At 40.8% G+C, this 14,631-nt stretch overlaps 1 protein-coding gene and 1 long non-coding RNA gene across 3 annotated transcripts; both read left to right on the top strand.

Annotated features, from left to right (window-relative positions):
• Positions 1–355: 355 nt before the first annotated feature.
• On the top strand, positions 356–9,372 carry LOC120741468 (palmitoyltransferase ZDHHC20-B-like). Of its 2 annotated transcripts, XM_040044400.1 has the most exons (14): positions 356–518; positions 1,594–1,620; positions 1,992–2,086; positions 2,203–2,323; positions 2,414–2,483; positions 2,574–2,606; positions 2,876–2,996; positions 3,599–3,634; positions 3,880–4,012; positions 4,222–4,348; positions 5,680–5,769; positions 5,856–5,968; positions 6,060–6,107; positions 6,253–9,372. In XM_040044400.1, the coding sequence occupies exons 1-13, from the start codon at positions 401–403 to the stop codon at positions 6,101–6,103; spliced, it is 1,128 nt and encodes a 375-aa protein (XP_039900334.1). In that variant the 5' UTR covers positions 356–400; the 3' UTR covers positions 6,104–6,107; positions 6,253–9,372. The 2 variants fall into 2 exon arrangements, with proteins under 2 accessions (XP_039900334.1, XP_039900336.1); XM_040044402.1 differs by lacking the exon at positions 3,599–3,634 and having other exon boundaries at positions 361–518.
• Positions 4,355–5,090, top strand: LOC120741472. Its single transcript, XR_005697632.1, has 2 exons — positions 4,355–4,735; positions 4,784–5,090. It is a non-coding gene; the product is annotated as an uncharacterized LOC120741472 (long non-coding RNA).
• Positions 9,373–14,631: the final 5,259 nt, after the last annotated feature.

Raw genomic sequence — 14,631 nt, 5'->3', positions numbered from 1 at the left:
AAGTATGTCGAGTATTTAGTATTTTCTAAGAATTACGGGTAAATAAATAGTTATAATTACAATTAAACCGCTTTATTATTGCCAACATATTCATCTTAAGGTTTATTTTTCTATATTATTTAAAATCCATAATTCTTTATACAGAGATACATTTGGACACGTAGACAGCAGGAAATATATCGATTTAGTCTACATTACTAGGGTTTGCCGTGCTACATGTTATACAACTGTGATAACCTAGCTGGGCTTGGTGCCTTTGTTGTATTTTATGTTTTATACTGAAGCACTATACTTGGTTTCCTGGTCGTATATCATCGCTCGGCTCACCTCCCTGTTTCACATTTTTTGTTATCGTGACGTCACCCGTCGACACTCCCTTCTCCACAGTAGAGGGGGAAAGATGGCGCCCACACACGTACTGAGATGCTGTCAACGGGGCTTAGCATGGATACCTGTGATTTTTATCGCGCTCGTCGTCTGCTGGTCGTACTACGCTTACGTGGTGGAGCTTTGTATATGTAAGTAGAGACCTCGCCGTCGTCTGTCGCTTCTTTCAAGGCCTTTAAAAGCCGGTGCTAACCATATTTCCTGACAAACACACACAAACACAGCGGCGGCTGCTGGCCAGCAGGAAGTAAATGAACTGCAGCCCAACAAAGGTGTTGGCAAACCCGTCCAAATCTAGATCCAGCTAATTTTCTGTTGGTTGCCATCGCCTGGGTTGCCATATATTCAAAAGAGGACTGTTTTAGTCAAAGAAAAACTAGCACTGTGCTGTCTTTTTTATGTTAAAGCTACCCGTCTCGTCTCTGTGGTTTTATGAGAAATTAAATGAGTGTGGCTGGAGAAATAAACGGTATTTGACTGGCTGACACATAAATACCACACCACATGTCTCTTTTAATTAAACTGGCTTAAGGCAATAGTTGCGGATTGTCTCCCCCCCCCAAAAAGAAATATATACATAAATTCATGTAAGGTTATGTCTAAGTGCTGTAATTCAGCTGTGAAAAATTCAACATGTGTATTTTTATTAGTCAGCTCCTTAAACTTAATCTTTGTTAACTATTTGGAAATGGAAAAAAGGTACACTTAACAACAGCAAGGTGGACTAATTAAATTGTCTTGACATTGTGTAGGAGATTAATGGGGCAATATAAAAGATTGCATGGCTGCTGTGCTCCTGAGGTGTGACTATGTATTTATTTATTTTTCTTCCCGCCCCATTTTTAGGCTTTATTTATTTATTATTAGATAAACCACTAGGTGAAAGTTTCTACTGGTTTTCTTTTGGTTTTTATCAGATATGTTGGCGTAAATATGGGAACTGGTTACATGCATAGGGGAAAACTTTTTTTCTTAATTAAGGGGGCAGGGGGCTGTAGTTAATTAATTTCTGATATGGATAACTGTAAAACATGCCAACCCTTTAATTAATTCGTTACTCATGTACAGTATCAGTATTTTGAAAAGCATGCTTTGTAGAAGTGAATACAGTGTGGATAAATGATATGGTTGTTTCCACCATAATGTATAAAAGTTTATCAGTATATATAATATCTGACATATATTGTCTATGTTTTCTCTTTGCAGTCACCATCCCCAGCATAGGAGAGCAGAGTAAGTGTCCCAGGACATCAAACAATTATTTGTTTAATAAATCGTAAATGGAATTTTCCTGAGCTAAGAGGTTTTTTATTGGCATAATCTTACTTAAGTTTCTGGGAAAGTACTCTGTAGACTTTGCTTTTTAAAGAAAAGGCTGGCACAGAAATTGTGTTTCCTCTCAAAGCGCTGAGGTTGGCCTGCTTGTAGCCCAGCAGCTCCTCCTCATCCAACATAAACTATTAGCTTTCCTCTCTAATTAATTAACAGCGTAGGTTTTTTTTTTTGCTCTTAGGCCCTGTTTTGCGTTACAGTGGCATTTCCTTATATAACCCACATATCAGTGCGTATGTCCTTGATCCTGATGCTCAGTTTCCCCCCTCCAGTTGTCTACCTGATCTTCTTCCACCTCTCATTCGTCATGTTTGTGTGGTCTTACTGGAAGACCATCTTCACCAAGCCTGCTAACCCTTCCAAAGAGGTATAACACTAATCCAATCCTCCAAAACAAAACAAGCCTGCTCTGTCTGCCTGTGTGTAATCCCCTGCTGCAGTAAATGGCAGCTTAAAAAAGGTATTTTGCTCCCTTCCCTCCAGTTTTGCCTCCCCAAGGCTGAAAAGGAACGCTATGAGAAGGAGGAGAGGCCAGAGTCCCAGCAAGAGATCCTGTGGAGAGCTGCCAGCAGCCTCCCTCTGTACACCCGCACAGGCGCTGGCGGTACGTCTGTGTCACTGAATGTAAATGAGAATGAATCTGTTCTGTTTGGAATTGAGTTATCATGATGATTGTTGTGCTAATTTATTGCAGCGATCCGCTACTGTGACCGCTGTCAAGTTATCAAGCCAGACAGATGTCATCACTGCTCAGCATGTGACATGTAAGGGAATCTTCTTCTTTCCTTAAAATTTTTCTCTTACTCTTCAGTTTTTTAAAGTTAATCTTTTGTTTTTATTATTTTTTTTGGCAGGTGTGTGCTAAAGATGGATCATCACTGTCCCTGGTATGTAAGAGCCACATCCTGTTGGTGCATTGAGTTAGTTAACCAAGAATAAAGTGCTTTCTAGACAGAAGTTCATTTTATTTTGTTCTCACGCTTTATAATTAACATACCTTAAATTACGACACGTTGCTACACCTTTTCAGAAACTGCTTGATAATGCCATTTGTTTGGTGCTACCTCACCAGTAGCCTCCACCTTTTGCAAACTTTGATAAGGTTTCTGCACCGGAAAGGAAACTGCATCCAAATGTGGTGTTTGTGTGTCTGCAGGGTGAACAACTGTGTGGGATTCTCCAACTACAAGTTTTTCATCCTCTTCCTGGCCTACTCGCTGGTGTACTGTTTGTTCATTGCAGCCACCGTCCTGCAGTATTTCATTAAATTCTGGACAGTGAGTAACGACGCACCGACACGCTATGCCCACTCGCCCCACAGCATGGAGTGAATGTGTGACACAGATGCAGAATCGGGTGGCACGTCGTAGCCAGGATGAGCATCTCTTGAGTTGGCTGTGCATGGCGCTGACCTCTCCTGTGCTCCGCTGTGCCGCTCCTCTGTTTTCTCTGTCCTCTCTCACCCTTCACCCTCTGACCGGCCCCCGCCCTACCCCTCTGTTTCCCCTTTCTTTTATCCCCAGTTCTCGCACACTGGCTCATTGTTCTCGGATCTTTTCTCTTTTTCTGCCTCCCTTTCCACTATCGGAGCCATCAGTCACACCACTCATGTGCCCGCAAACACCTCCTTTCTCTCTCTCTCTCGTAGCTGTTTCACTTCAATTTTCTCTCATCTCTTCCTCTTTTATCCCTTTGTTTCTTGCCAGTCCGGGCACAGTTTTCTTTCAACCCACTCTTTCATTCACCTCCCCCGCAGCTCCCCACTTTTCCACCCAACTTGGCCTTGACTTCTATTTGCCTCCTGATTTCTAAGTGCTCCCCCCTCCCGTCTGTTCTCTCCTGGTGTTGCTAACCACTCTTGTTTCTGTTTGTACTAAAGCTTTGCCGCAGGAAATCGGCAGAAAACTGCCCAAAGGTAACACAGCCATCCTCCGATGCCTCCCCCCTCCCCCACCGTCCTCACCGTTGTTGTTTTCGTGATGTGCATGCAAGTGAAGTGGCTCACATGAGACTTTTTTAAAAGTCATTTCTCTGCCTTTTTTTTTTCTTTTTGTTTATATCAGCTCTCTGTCATTGCTCTTGCATTTCCAGAAATATCTCCGATGTGAATTTGTTATTGATGGCTGCCTGACTCTCCTCTTCTCCCGTCTCTCCCCCTAGAATGAGCTGACAGACACGCCTGCAAAATTCCACGTCTTGTTTCTTTTTTTTGTGGCCGCCATGTTCTGCATCAGTATTTTGTCCCTCTTCAGCTACCACCTTTGGCTTGTAGGGAAGAACAGGTCGACAATAGGTATCGTTTTCCTTGTATTTAATATCTAGCAGTGATTTCAAATATTCCAACAGTTTGTCAAGTTGAATGTCATTTTTTTTGTCATCATTATCACTGGAATAACTTTGTTGCTAGGGACGGAGTTTTGTTCCCCTCCTTTAGTGTTTGTCTAACAGTTCTCTTTCCCCTCTGTCTGCCTCTTCTCTTTTCATTTTCCTCTTACCCTGCAGAGGCATTCAGAGCACCAGTCTTTAGGACAGGCTCTGATAAAAATGGTTTCTCTCTGGGTTTCCGAAAGAATATTGCTCAGGTCTTTGGTGACCAGAAGAAGTACTGGCTGCTGCCCGTCTTCACAAGGTAAAAAAAAAAAAAAAGAGAGAGAGAAAAACTTTCACAGAGAGAGAGACAGACATTAAAGGGAGTGTTGTGGTTTGCCGTACACACAAAAGATTCCCGGGAGGAGACAAAACCCAAGCCTCTGAAGGTAACAAGCTAGTGGATTCCTAGTGCAGATCCCAAGCCCAGATAAATGAGTTGCATCAGAAAGGGTATCCAGTGTAAAGTGTGTGCCAAATCATGTGTACTTCCATCTGCCGTGCCGACCGCTTGAGAAATAAGGGAAATATCCAGGAGTACCTTTCAGACAGAGGAGATCTAAAGCCCCTTTTCCATTAGTACTTAATCAGATCGACTCACCACAGTGTGCCCCGATTTTCAGAGTTTTCCATTAGGTCATAGTACCAGGTACTAAAATAGTACCTGCTCAGCCGAGGTTCTAAACAAACAGAGCAGGTACTAAAATGTGACGTTGTCAGACTGGATGCCACCGATTGGCTGGTCAATGGCGTCAAAAGATGAGTCATGAGTGTGTTGTTACCAAAAACTGAAACCGACATTTTTGAAACCTGGCAAAGTTGTTGCATACTAATTAAGTCACAGGACCCTCGGCCACGTTGCTATGACAACAACCACACACATTTAGTGGTACTTGATTGTAATGGAAAAACCAGTCTGAGTCGTGGTGAGTCAATCTGAGTAGGTACTAACGGAAAAGATGCACAACAGAACCAGGAAGACCAGGATTTCTGTGTTAAATAAACAAAACCTGAAGAATCTGGTATAATTGTTTAAATACTGAAGTAAAAGCTAAAGCTGTGATGTTATTCTTTTAAATATAAGCCTAACTTTGTTGCAGCATAGACTATATGGGTTCGAAAAGTGAATCTAGAGTGTCTTAAACCTGCATTCTTTGTAATGGGCAGCAGGGGGCAGCAACTCAAGTTGCTTGTTGTTGGTTTTTTTTGTTTTTTAATAGAAGTCTGTAACAAAATGTCTAAGTGTTTTCCAGATTAAATTATGGCTACACGTGCTAATTTCAAGCCATATTTAATACAAAATAATGCTTTTTTTGTATTAAATACTTTCACATTAGAGTACGAAAATAAAATAAAGCAGGCTCCACCTATCACTTGTTGCATCTGGTTTATAAAGTACAAGTGCCAGATGCTAAAGTCGAGCCTTTAAAACAGCAGTCTGCAGAACAGTTTGTAACATTATGGTGTGTCCATCTTTTATATACAGTCTGTGGTTGCAGCAGCTCCTGAGGAAGTTCAGCTTCACGTTTTTTGGGGGGTTTTCTAATCAGTTGACAGCTCTTAATGTTTAGATTCTCTGCTTGCTTACTGCAGCCAGGGAGATGGTCTGACGTTCCCCACCCGACTGGTCAACACTGACGTGGAGCAGGCCACAGTGACACTGCAGTCAGAGCCCAGTAAAAGGTGCTAAATCTCGGTGCAATAGTAGAAGCTTCTGATAGGGCTTTTATTTTGAGAAAAATGGTGCTAATGGCAGCTAATTTCTCCAGCGCTGCTGACATCACCGTGAGTCCACTCAGCGAGTCTCAGAATCGCCTCCTGAGCAACGAGCAGCATGCTAATAACATCGGAGACCATCTGGCAAATGACACCCTCAAATCAGGTGAGTCCCAGCAGGGGTGTTATTATTACATAGAAAGGCTGAGCTGTTGATGTAAATTCTATCACCTATTCTGTTCTGCTTGTCTTCACAGCTGAAAGCGAAACCATTACAATCTCAATGGAGAGCGAGTCCTAACCAGGTAATTGCAGTCAGCCACCTCTCAGCGAGTCTGTAGCTCTGGCTTAATGGTCAGTCTGACTTTTCCAGATAGAACTGCTTTGTGTAAGTAATAAATATATGTATGTATATATAATTCTTTTTCTTTTTGTTCTTTCCTGCCACAGGAGAAGCACCTCAGTCATCTACTTCGATGCCTTAAGCAAAGCTAGAGTTCAGTTTCTCAGCAGTCTGCCAGCAGATGCCCATTTAAATCTATTCACAGTAACTATGGAAATGCAGTCATTATCACAGTCATGTATTCCGTGGCATTAGCATTTCCACATGCAGTGTCATGAACGCATCTCACACCTCTCTTCGTAAGACATGAGACAAGGTTGTTCGCAGTTATGCGCATAAACATACACACACATACTAACAGTATACTGTATTCATATTTCTGTTGCTTTTTTTTTTTAACCTCTCACAATTGAAGTATTTATTGATGAGGACCGCATTAAAGTGAATCAGTGCTACTGCTGAAAGCCTCCCAGGTCCACCAAGACTTGGAGATACAAAGCTGCAGTGAGGAGAGCCTGGAACAGCTTTTTTTGGTTTGTTTTTGGTTTTTTAGAGAGGCAGTACACGATGTGGAGATGCATCGATTTACCCTTGAGTCTCATGTTGTCTCATTTTTTTAACGAGTATACGCGTAACAATGATCGACACCTCTTGAGATGGATGCTTCCCAACAAACCTGGACTATCTTACAGAAGACTCCACCACACGGTGAATCCGTGCACAAGGAAACTCTAACCAGGTTTTGGGTAGACTTTTTGGGTTTGTTTTTTTTTAATCCATCAGAGCACAAGATGGCGCATTTGCACTTTGTAGATTATCCATCAAAGAAAAAAGTGCTGCTTTTTTTTTTTTTTTTTTTAATTTAAACAAAAAAAAGTTTTTAAAAAAAAGGTGTTATGGATGTTGGTCGATCATTTGATTTTTTTTTTTTTCCTTTTTTTAATATAATGTATTGTGTGTGTGTGTGTGTGTGTGTGTGTGTGTGTGTGTGTGAGAGAAAGAGAGAGATTGTGTGTAACAGTTGAAGTGGCAGTAAGTTTTCTTCTTTCCTACTAACAGACTAAAAGAATCAGCTTTATATGTGTTTTTTTATGGCCCGCTTGTGTCAAAGGAAAAAAAAAACAAAACCTGCTGCTTCGACTGGACGGTTTAACTTTGGAGATGAAGCTCACTCACTATTTGTTCTTTTAGAGGCTGATCCATGATTCTTAGCCCGCAATGTGCACAGCCTGTTTTTCTACAACTCAGTGCTTCAACCTTTACAAAGAACACCAACACTCTGCCAAATAAGGGCTGGCCTGTCAGGAGCTCTGACCTCCGAACCTGAAGTGTTTACAGCATATTAGCTTTATCCTAACCTCACTGGCCAATCTCATCATAACCAAATTGAATTCAACAGTAGCCGTGGCGCAATATTTTGTACATTTGTCGCTCCGACCTGCTGAGGGTCATGATGTCCGTGCAATACCAGTGCTGGCCAGCAGGTGGAGACAAGAGTCCTGTTTGTCCACTCATTCAGCTAAATGTCTTTTCTTTTGTGTGTGTGTCTTTTTGATATCACTACATCACTTCCTCGGGGCTCACTTCACTTTCAGGTTAAATTGCTTTCTTAATATCCTTTAATATGCATTAAATTCCTGTAATAACTCATCTGGATTTAATTTGAAAGTGAATTGAACCCCTCTGATAGAGCTACAGCCTCTGCTCACCTTGTTGCTGTAGACATGTGTGGATGTCTGTATTTTGGAATCGGCTCATTGTTGTGATCTTGAGCGTGAGCTTGTTTAATTCCTGTGCCGTGTCAGTGTGTAACATCTGGGAATTTACTCACAGGGTCTGCGGAAATCTGTAAGGAAAGTGTATTTAATACCATTTAATACCCAGAAGACAGTGTTGCTCACATTTGTCAGCATGACCAAATAACAATTGTTCAGGAGTGAGTTCCTTTTCCAAGAAATGTTATTGTTTAAGTGCAGCATTGTAAGGCGATGCAGCAAATTCCTGATGTCTGCCATTCCTCACACCTCTGATCACATCCCGGAGTGTTGCTGGAAAAGCCTCTTGCTGAATATATCCAACCAGACACTGGTGGTGTACAAGTTTACAGCTGTTTCTATCATGTACAGCGTGTTAGTGTTATCGTAACATGTGCTGAATGTATCACAGACGGGACAGTAAAGGTATGAGTGTTTTTAAAAAAAACAACAACAAAACAGCCTGATCTTTAAACTTCTTGTTTACTTCTTGAATCCTCCAATCATCTTTGACCTTTTGAGCCCAAGTATATTTATAATAACTCTTTTTGCAGAGCAGTTATTGGAGAATATTCACTATTGTATAATGACACTGTGGTTGAATCCAAAACAAACAAAAAAAGGTAGCAGGTTAAATTAATTTCTAAGATCATGATCCAAGCCAAGGTTATGTTCTGATTATATGTAGATCTTTTCTAAAAAAATCGCACTCAAAAATTTCAAGAAATTAAACTTTAAAAATAAGAAGACATTTTTGTATCGTGTGTAAGGAGCTCGGCTAATTCCACTTATCATTTACAGCCACTGATTCTAAAAGTGTGGACTTGTCCTATTGTTTTAAAAATGCCTGTATTCTCTCTGGGCTGTTTGTCCTCGAGACTAAAGTGCGCCTGTGTGTGTGTGTGTTTTGTAATGCTTAAGTGAGTGTTCTTTTGTAATATTGTGGTCTCGGACAGAAGCTTCTGTGCAGCGATGAGATGATACCTGATTAATGCTCAAAAGCATGGCGCCTAACTTCTGTAAAGATGTTTTACCATGATAACGGGGTTTATGGTGTTATAAAAGTCACTGTTTTTGTTGTTTTTTTTTAACTATAGCTAGCTGTGTCATTTCAACTCTATAAATAAAGCCATAAAAACTCCTTTGACAATGGAAGAAGGATCTGAAAACCTCAGTCTAATATCAGCTTTTCTTTTCTTTTTTGTTTTTAGACTGACAACACGTTACATCTGTGTTCATGGTGCAGTGCAGATGTAGCCATCATAACTTGCTTTTTGCTACATTCTGGATTCTTTTTGTTACAATGTCCTATTTTACAATGTATGTATATATATATTGATAATGTAAGAAAACAGAAGACAGCATATATTTTTCTTGTCTGATTAATTTTACTGTTCCTATTTTGTGAATGAAGTACATGCCTCTACACAATTAACGTGAAAATAACAATAAATGTTTTTTTTCTAAAAAGCTCAAAGCATTATACTTTTTTTTTTTTTTTTTCTGAGAACTTAAAGCACTTTTTACTACGTGGTTCATTCACCCAGTCATGCCCACATCACTGCAATCTAACACTCGTTCACACACTCACACTCTGATGGATGCATTGGGAGCAGCTCTGGATTCAGTAGCTTGCCCACAGACCTTCCGATTGGTAGATGACAAGTTCTACGTCGAAGTTTCCCATCAATGTAGGATTGAAAAACCTGGAAATCTGTTCAGCATAATCAGGAATGCTGGAAGTCACCTCCTCACGTCTGCTTGGGTGTTAAAAAGAAAGCTGCAGAGTTCCAGGGAATTCGCATCATACTAAGCTTGTGTTTCGTTTTCCAACGTAAGGTCTCAAGTGATATCACTTGAAAAGAATTTATTACTTTGTGCATCCGTTTTTCATTTTTCATATGGAGCATGTTTATGTAGGTTCTCAGTCATCCAGGTCATGGTCGTCTTATGAGCTTGAGTTGAAGGCAGATAGACTTCTATATTTGATTCTTAAAGATGTTCAGCCTCTGATCTAAAATGGTGTGAAACATCTAGTGGGGTTGTCACCTTGTTGGGGGTCCTGAGTTGTTGACCCACCCTATCAGCACATGACTTGCAAGGGTCACATGGTCCCAAGCTTGGCTTATTTGTGAGGTAAGTAGGTAATTTATTGATCCTACGAGGGAAATTATTTGTGTTACACTACACTATCATCATAGTTGAAATAAAAATGCCACAGGCTCTTAGTGATGGCATTATACTGTGCAAGATATAAATATATAATCAACAGTGATAAAAAAAAAAAAAATTAAGTTAAAGGAGAGTAAAAACAAAACAGATTGTGCAAGAGACAGGTGCAAATCGGATTAATACATTTTAAATGCGCATTCAATCTAGGAACCAGCTGCAAGATGGTTTAATAACAGACCGTGCGTGTGGAATCTAATGCCTCACAGGGGTGCTCATGCGAGTTATTGTACAGTTTGATAGAGACAGGTATGATTCATTTCCTGAATAACTTCCTCACTCCCCCTGCTGTACAAACTGAGGCCACTCTGACAGATAGTCAGCAATCCAGGAGACATTGGAAATAGTGACACCCAATGCTGCAGGACTCTAAGACTAATGCGATCGGGTCCTGCAGCCTTGCTTTGGTGTTGCTGTTCAAGTGTTTCACTCGTCTCCTCAGCTGGCCACTGGATACTCCTCACTGGACTGTGCAGCATTGCTTAGCTCATGTTTGGGTCTTTTGTCCCTGAGATTATCCAATTTTTCTGATGTTGTTGCTGGGTCTAAAGTGCATCAGGATATTATGGTTGGAGAAAAGTCTCTTCAATGTCATAGGTTCCTTTCTATTCTATTTTATTCACTGACTTAACGAAGTTTGGATAGTAGATAGCCACATTTTAAAGGCTTTCATTGTGTGTGTGTGTGTGTGTGTGTGTGTGTGTGTGTGTGTGTGTGTGTGTGTGTGTGTGTGTGTGTGTGTGTGTGTGTGCGCGTGTTTAGGAGGGAACCTTCTATGCCTAGTGGTGTAAGGCCCTGATAACGTTATTTGTGTTTCAGTAAGTAGGGGAGTCAAAGAAGAGGCGTGTCTGTGTAGGCCAGGAAAGGTATACTCCATGGAGAGCAAGATGTTTCTGTGCACTGAGATGATGTGTTTGATGAAACCCTGTGCTTCTTAGGTTTTAAATTTCACTGTGTTGTCATTGACATACCTACACTTCCAAATTAGTGATCACAACTAACTGTTGTTCCCTCGCATTTGTTGGGTTGACAGAAACTCTGAACAATGCGATAGTCCAAAAATAATAGATCTTAGTGAAGAAACACGCTGGGAAGATCTCTTAGAGCCTTTTCCAAAAAACTGCAGATTCCAATATTATCAAACAATTCCATGTAATTACAAGTTATTCTGATGTGTCACCACTTTGCCATGGTCAGGAAGGAGACCCAAACTGTTACCCTCAGATGAGAGGAAATTGGTAAGGATGTTCAGAAACCACAAAGGCTCAAGCCTGCCATGAACTGGAAACTCCTGGAATGCCAGCGTCACAGTTCATAGCGACGAGACTTTTACATCACCTTGGAGAGGGTGAGAGGGTGCTGACCAAAAAAGATGCCCCTGCTCCAAAATCAACTCCTTCAAGCTCGACTGAAATTTGCAGCTGCCCACATGGACAAGCCGAATGTCTTCTTGACAAAAGTTTCTAAATTCTTCTAAATTCCTTAGCTTTGACTCAAATCAACAGCTACGCGGATGAAACTTTGAGTTGGGCAGGACAATGATCCCAAACACTCATCAAAACTGGAATGGATAATGCTGGCTAACATTAAGCTCCTAGAATGGTCTCCCCAATGCCCTGACCTCAACCCTGTTGAAAAAGTTAAGATATGAGTCTGTATGCATACAACTGACCCCCGTTGGAGAAAATCCAAAATAAATTCAAACTCTTGCACACAGTCAATAGAGATGTGTGCTGTAAAACCATCCCACCCTGGAAAAAGGTCAGTTCAAAGAAAGCATTAAGAGCACAAAATTAGCATGACATCAATGCCCATAACAAGTGCATGTATGCATTAGGGGTGCAACGATACACAAAATTCAGTTTGGTTCGGTTCGATACTTTGGTGTCACGGTTCGATATTTTTTCAATACAAAAAAATGTTCATGCTTTTTTAATTTGTCATTTATTAAAATTATAAATATATATTTTAACTCAAAAGTACCGTTTTTAAATTGAATGTTGCTGAAACAACAAAGTAATAAAAAAATTTATCTATCTGATCGAGAAATCACTCATCTTTGGAAAAGAGAGTTTATTACAGAGAAATGGCTCTTTCCAAAATAAAAGCTATACTATACGCTTCTTCTGGGCTATATTCTCAGCAGAATCATGTGCTAACGGCTGTCTAAATGACTCGGGTAAAGTTTGTAGCATGCGTGCTTGTTGTTTTTGTCTGCTTCCACTCGTCTTTGCACTAGGATGATGTCGGTGTAAATGTGCAGTCATATTCATTTTGTTCCCACTAGTGCTGTCAGCGTTAATCTGAAATGACGTTAACGAGCTACCGCGGATCGCCCATGCTTGGGGCTGGACAGCATCAACACGTTAACGAGCAAACTGCCAGCACTAGTTCCCACCCATGTAATTGAGCATTGCGTGGCACATCCGACATACTGTTTTACTTTTGTCCATGACGCGCTTACCTTCAGGGTCATACTTCACATGAAGACCAAAATAGGTCCAAAGGCCAATTCTGAATGAGGGTGGGGGAGGTTCAATTTGCCATGTTGCAGCGAGCTTAGCTTCTGTCTTGCTAGCTTGAACTGCGCTCAGTGGATCTGCGCTCGACAGTGCAGCCTAGGCGGAGTAGTCGAACGCAGATCCACTGCGTGGATTTTGTATTGTTCATACATATGCGTACCGAACCGAAAGCACTGTATCCAACGGTTCAATATCGATCGTTGCACCCCTAGTAAACATCTGACCGCAAGTGTATGCACTAGTGTGTAAAACCCAGCAGAGTTTCCCTTTAACAAATTCAAATGAGGAGATTATTAAACGTGACATTTTTATTTGCAGTGTTACTCAAAATGGGCCGGATTCCAAACAGCAGCTTTAGCTTTAGATTACAAGAGAATGCTGCATTAGAACCACTGGAACTGATCTCCAGTGAAGCTAAAGCAAAACAGGTATTCAGGTACAACATACAAACACAGGCAGACTGGCGTAAAGCACATAGACGATAAAGCAAACATAGATGTTACAGTTTCTATACTCAGTATCATCTCCTCATAGTAGTTTTGACACTTTGATGGTGAAAATTAGTTGTGAAATCGAATGTCTTGTCGCACCAGCTGTGATCATCAGGTAAGCAGTGCTTGCAAAACATCTTTTCTGGAAACACACTCCAGCATCTGCAAAGAAACATGCACTATGCATGTATATAGTGTTGTACTTATGTTGCTTTTCCTCTGTGTATATTGATTTCTGTACTTTTGCACTTTTGTGGTCTTGCTACCTAATATCGCTGTGCAAGCAACTGTACAATGACAAAAAAAGTTCTAAGTTTTTCTATCAAAGCTACAGTGTGCACATTGAATGGGTAGCTGTGTTTAGCCATGTGCTGTCAGAAGTGATTAGAAAGAGTAAACACTCGTTGTGGACTTAGATTCAGGAACCCTGTTGAGCATTGACCTTTGCTATCTCTGTGACACCCAGGCCCTTCACCTCTGGTGATGAGGTTGTTGTTTGCTCATCCTCGTGTCTTTCACGGACACTTTCTCTGTAAAATTGCTTGCTGCGCTTGTCCGCAAATGAAAGCGTTGGCACACGAAGACAGAAGAGCGTGCGTCTGTTTCACGGGTCAGTTTAAGCAGCTACTGGAGCAAAATGTAGTAAAAAAGAAAAAACGTAAACAAAATCCAAACAGTTCAAAAAAGAGGAAAAGAAAGAATTTCAACACAATAAAAACAGAAGAACTTTTGGTTTTCGCCCGTTTTCTACTCTCCTCTGTAATGTGAGTGTTTGAGCTAATGTTGAGCCACCTAAGATAATAAAGTCTGAGTCACTTTTCCAGGGAAAAAAAAAAATATTTGCTTGTAAAAGAGGGGGGGGGGGAGTATGAAAAGCAAAGGCAGCCACAGTTTCACTAAAGACCACTGTGTGGCTTATCCATTAAAGGGAAAGGCATTAAATAGTGATGGTGTTGACTGGATGGTGACATCAGGCTCTACAAACAAAGCCAGCCAGCAGGAAATTAGATGCAACCAATTGACAGTTTTATTTGAAATTTATCAGCTAAATTTAAGGTTGAACCCAAATGAACTTTAACCTAAATTTCTGGCTTCTAGATGCAAAATTGCTCAAATCAGTGATTTTTCGCCTATTTTGTGAATCACTGGCTGTAACAAGATTGCAGGTGTGAAGAGAAACCTGTTCAAACCTGTAAAACTGTTTCAGGGTTGAAGGCTGTAGAGTGTTGACGTTTTCGATCAATTACCCAAATGCAGGCTAGTCAGGGCAAATCAGTTCTAAAGAGTCAGTCTGTAGCAAACAAGGTGAGCCTTGAGAGCCAAGAGAGTTGCACAGGCTTGGTTAAAATGACTCAGTGTTAAAATGAGGTCAGAAAATGATGTGTTATATCATCCTTTTTTTGTACAGTGAAGGATGCGTACTTGTGTAAATCATCTGATGTGAGATGTGTCCCTGTTTTTGTGCCCCTCAGCCATCTCTGTTAATCATT

The sequence above is a fragment of the Simochromis diagramma genome, unplaced genomic scaffold (genome assembly GCF_900408965.1).
Source record: "Simochromis diagramma unplaced genomic scaffold, fSimDia1.1 OVJJ01000602.1, whole genome shotgun sequence".
Lineage (NCBI taxonomy): Eukaryota > Metazoa > Chordata > Actinopteri > Cichliformes > Cichlidae > Simochromis > Simochromis diagramma.
Note: the sequence above shows the minus strand (reverse complement) of the source record. Positions and strands in the feature narration are given on the sequence as shown.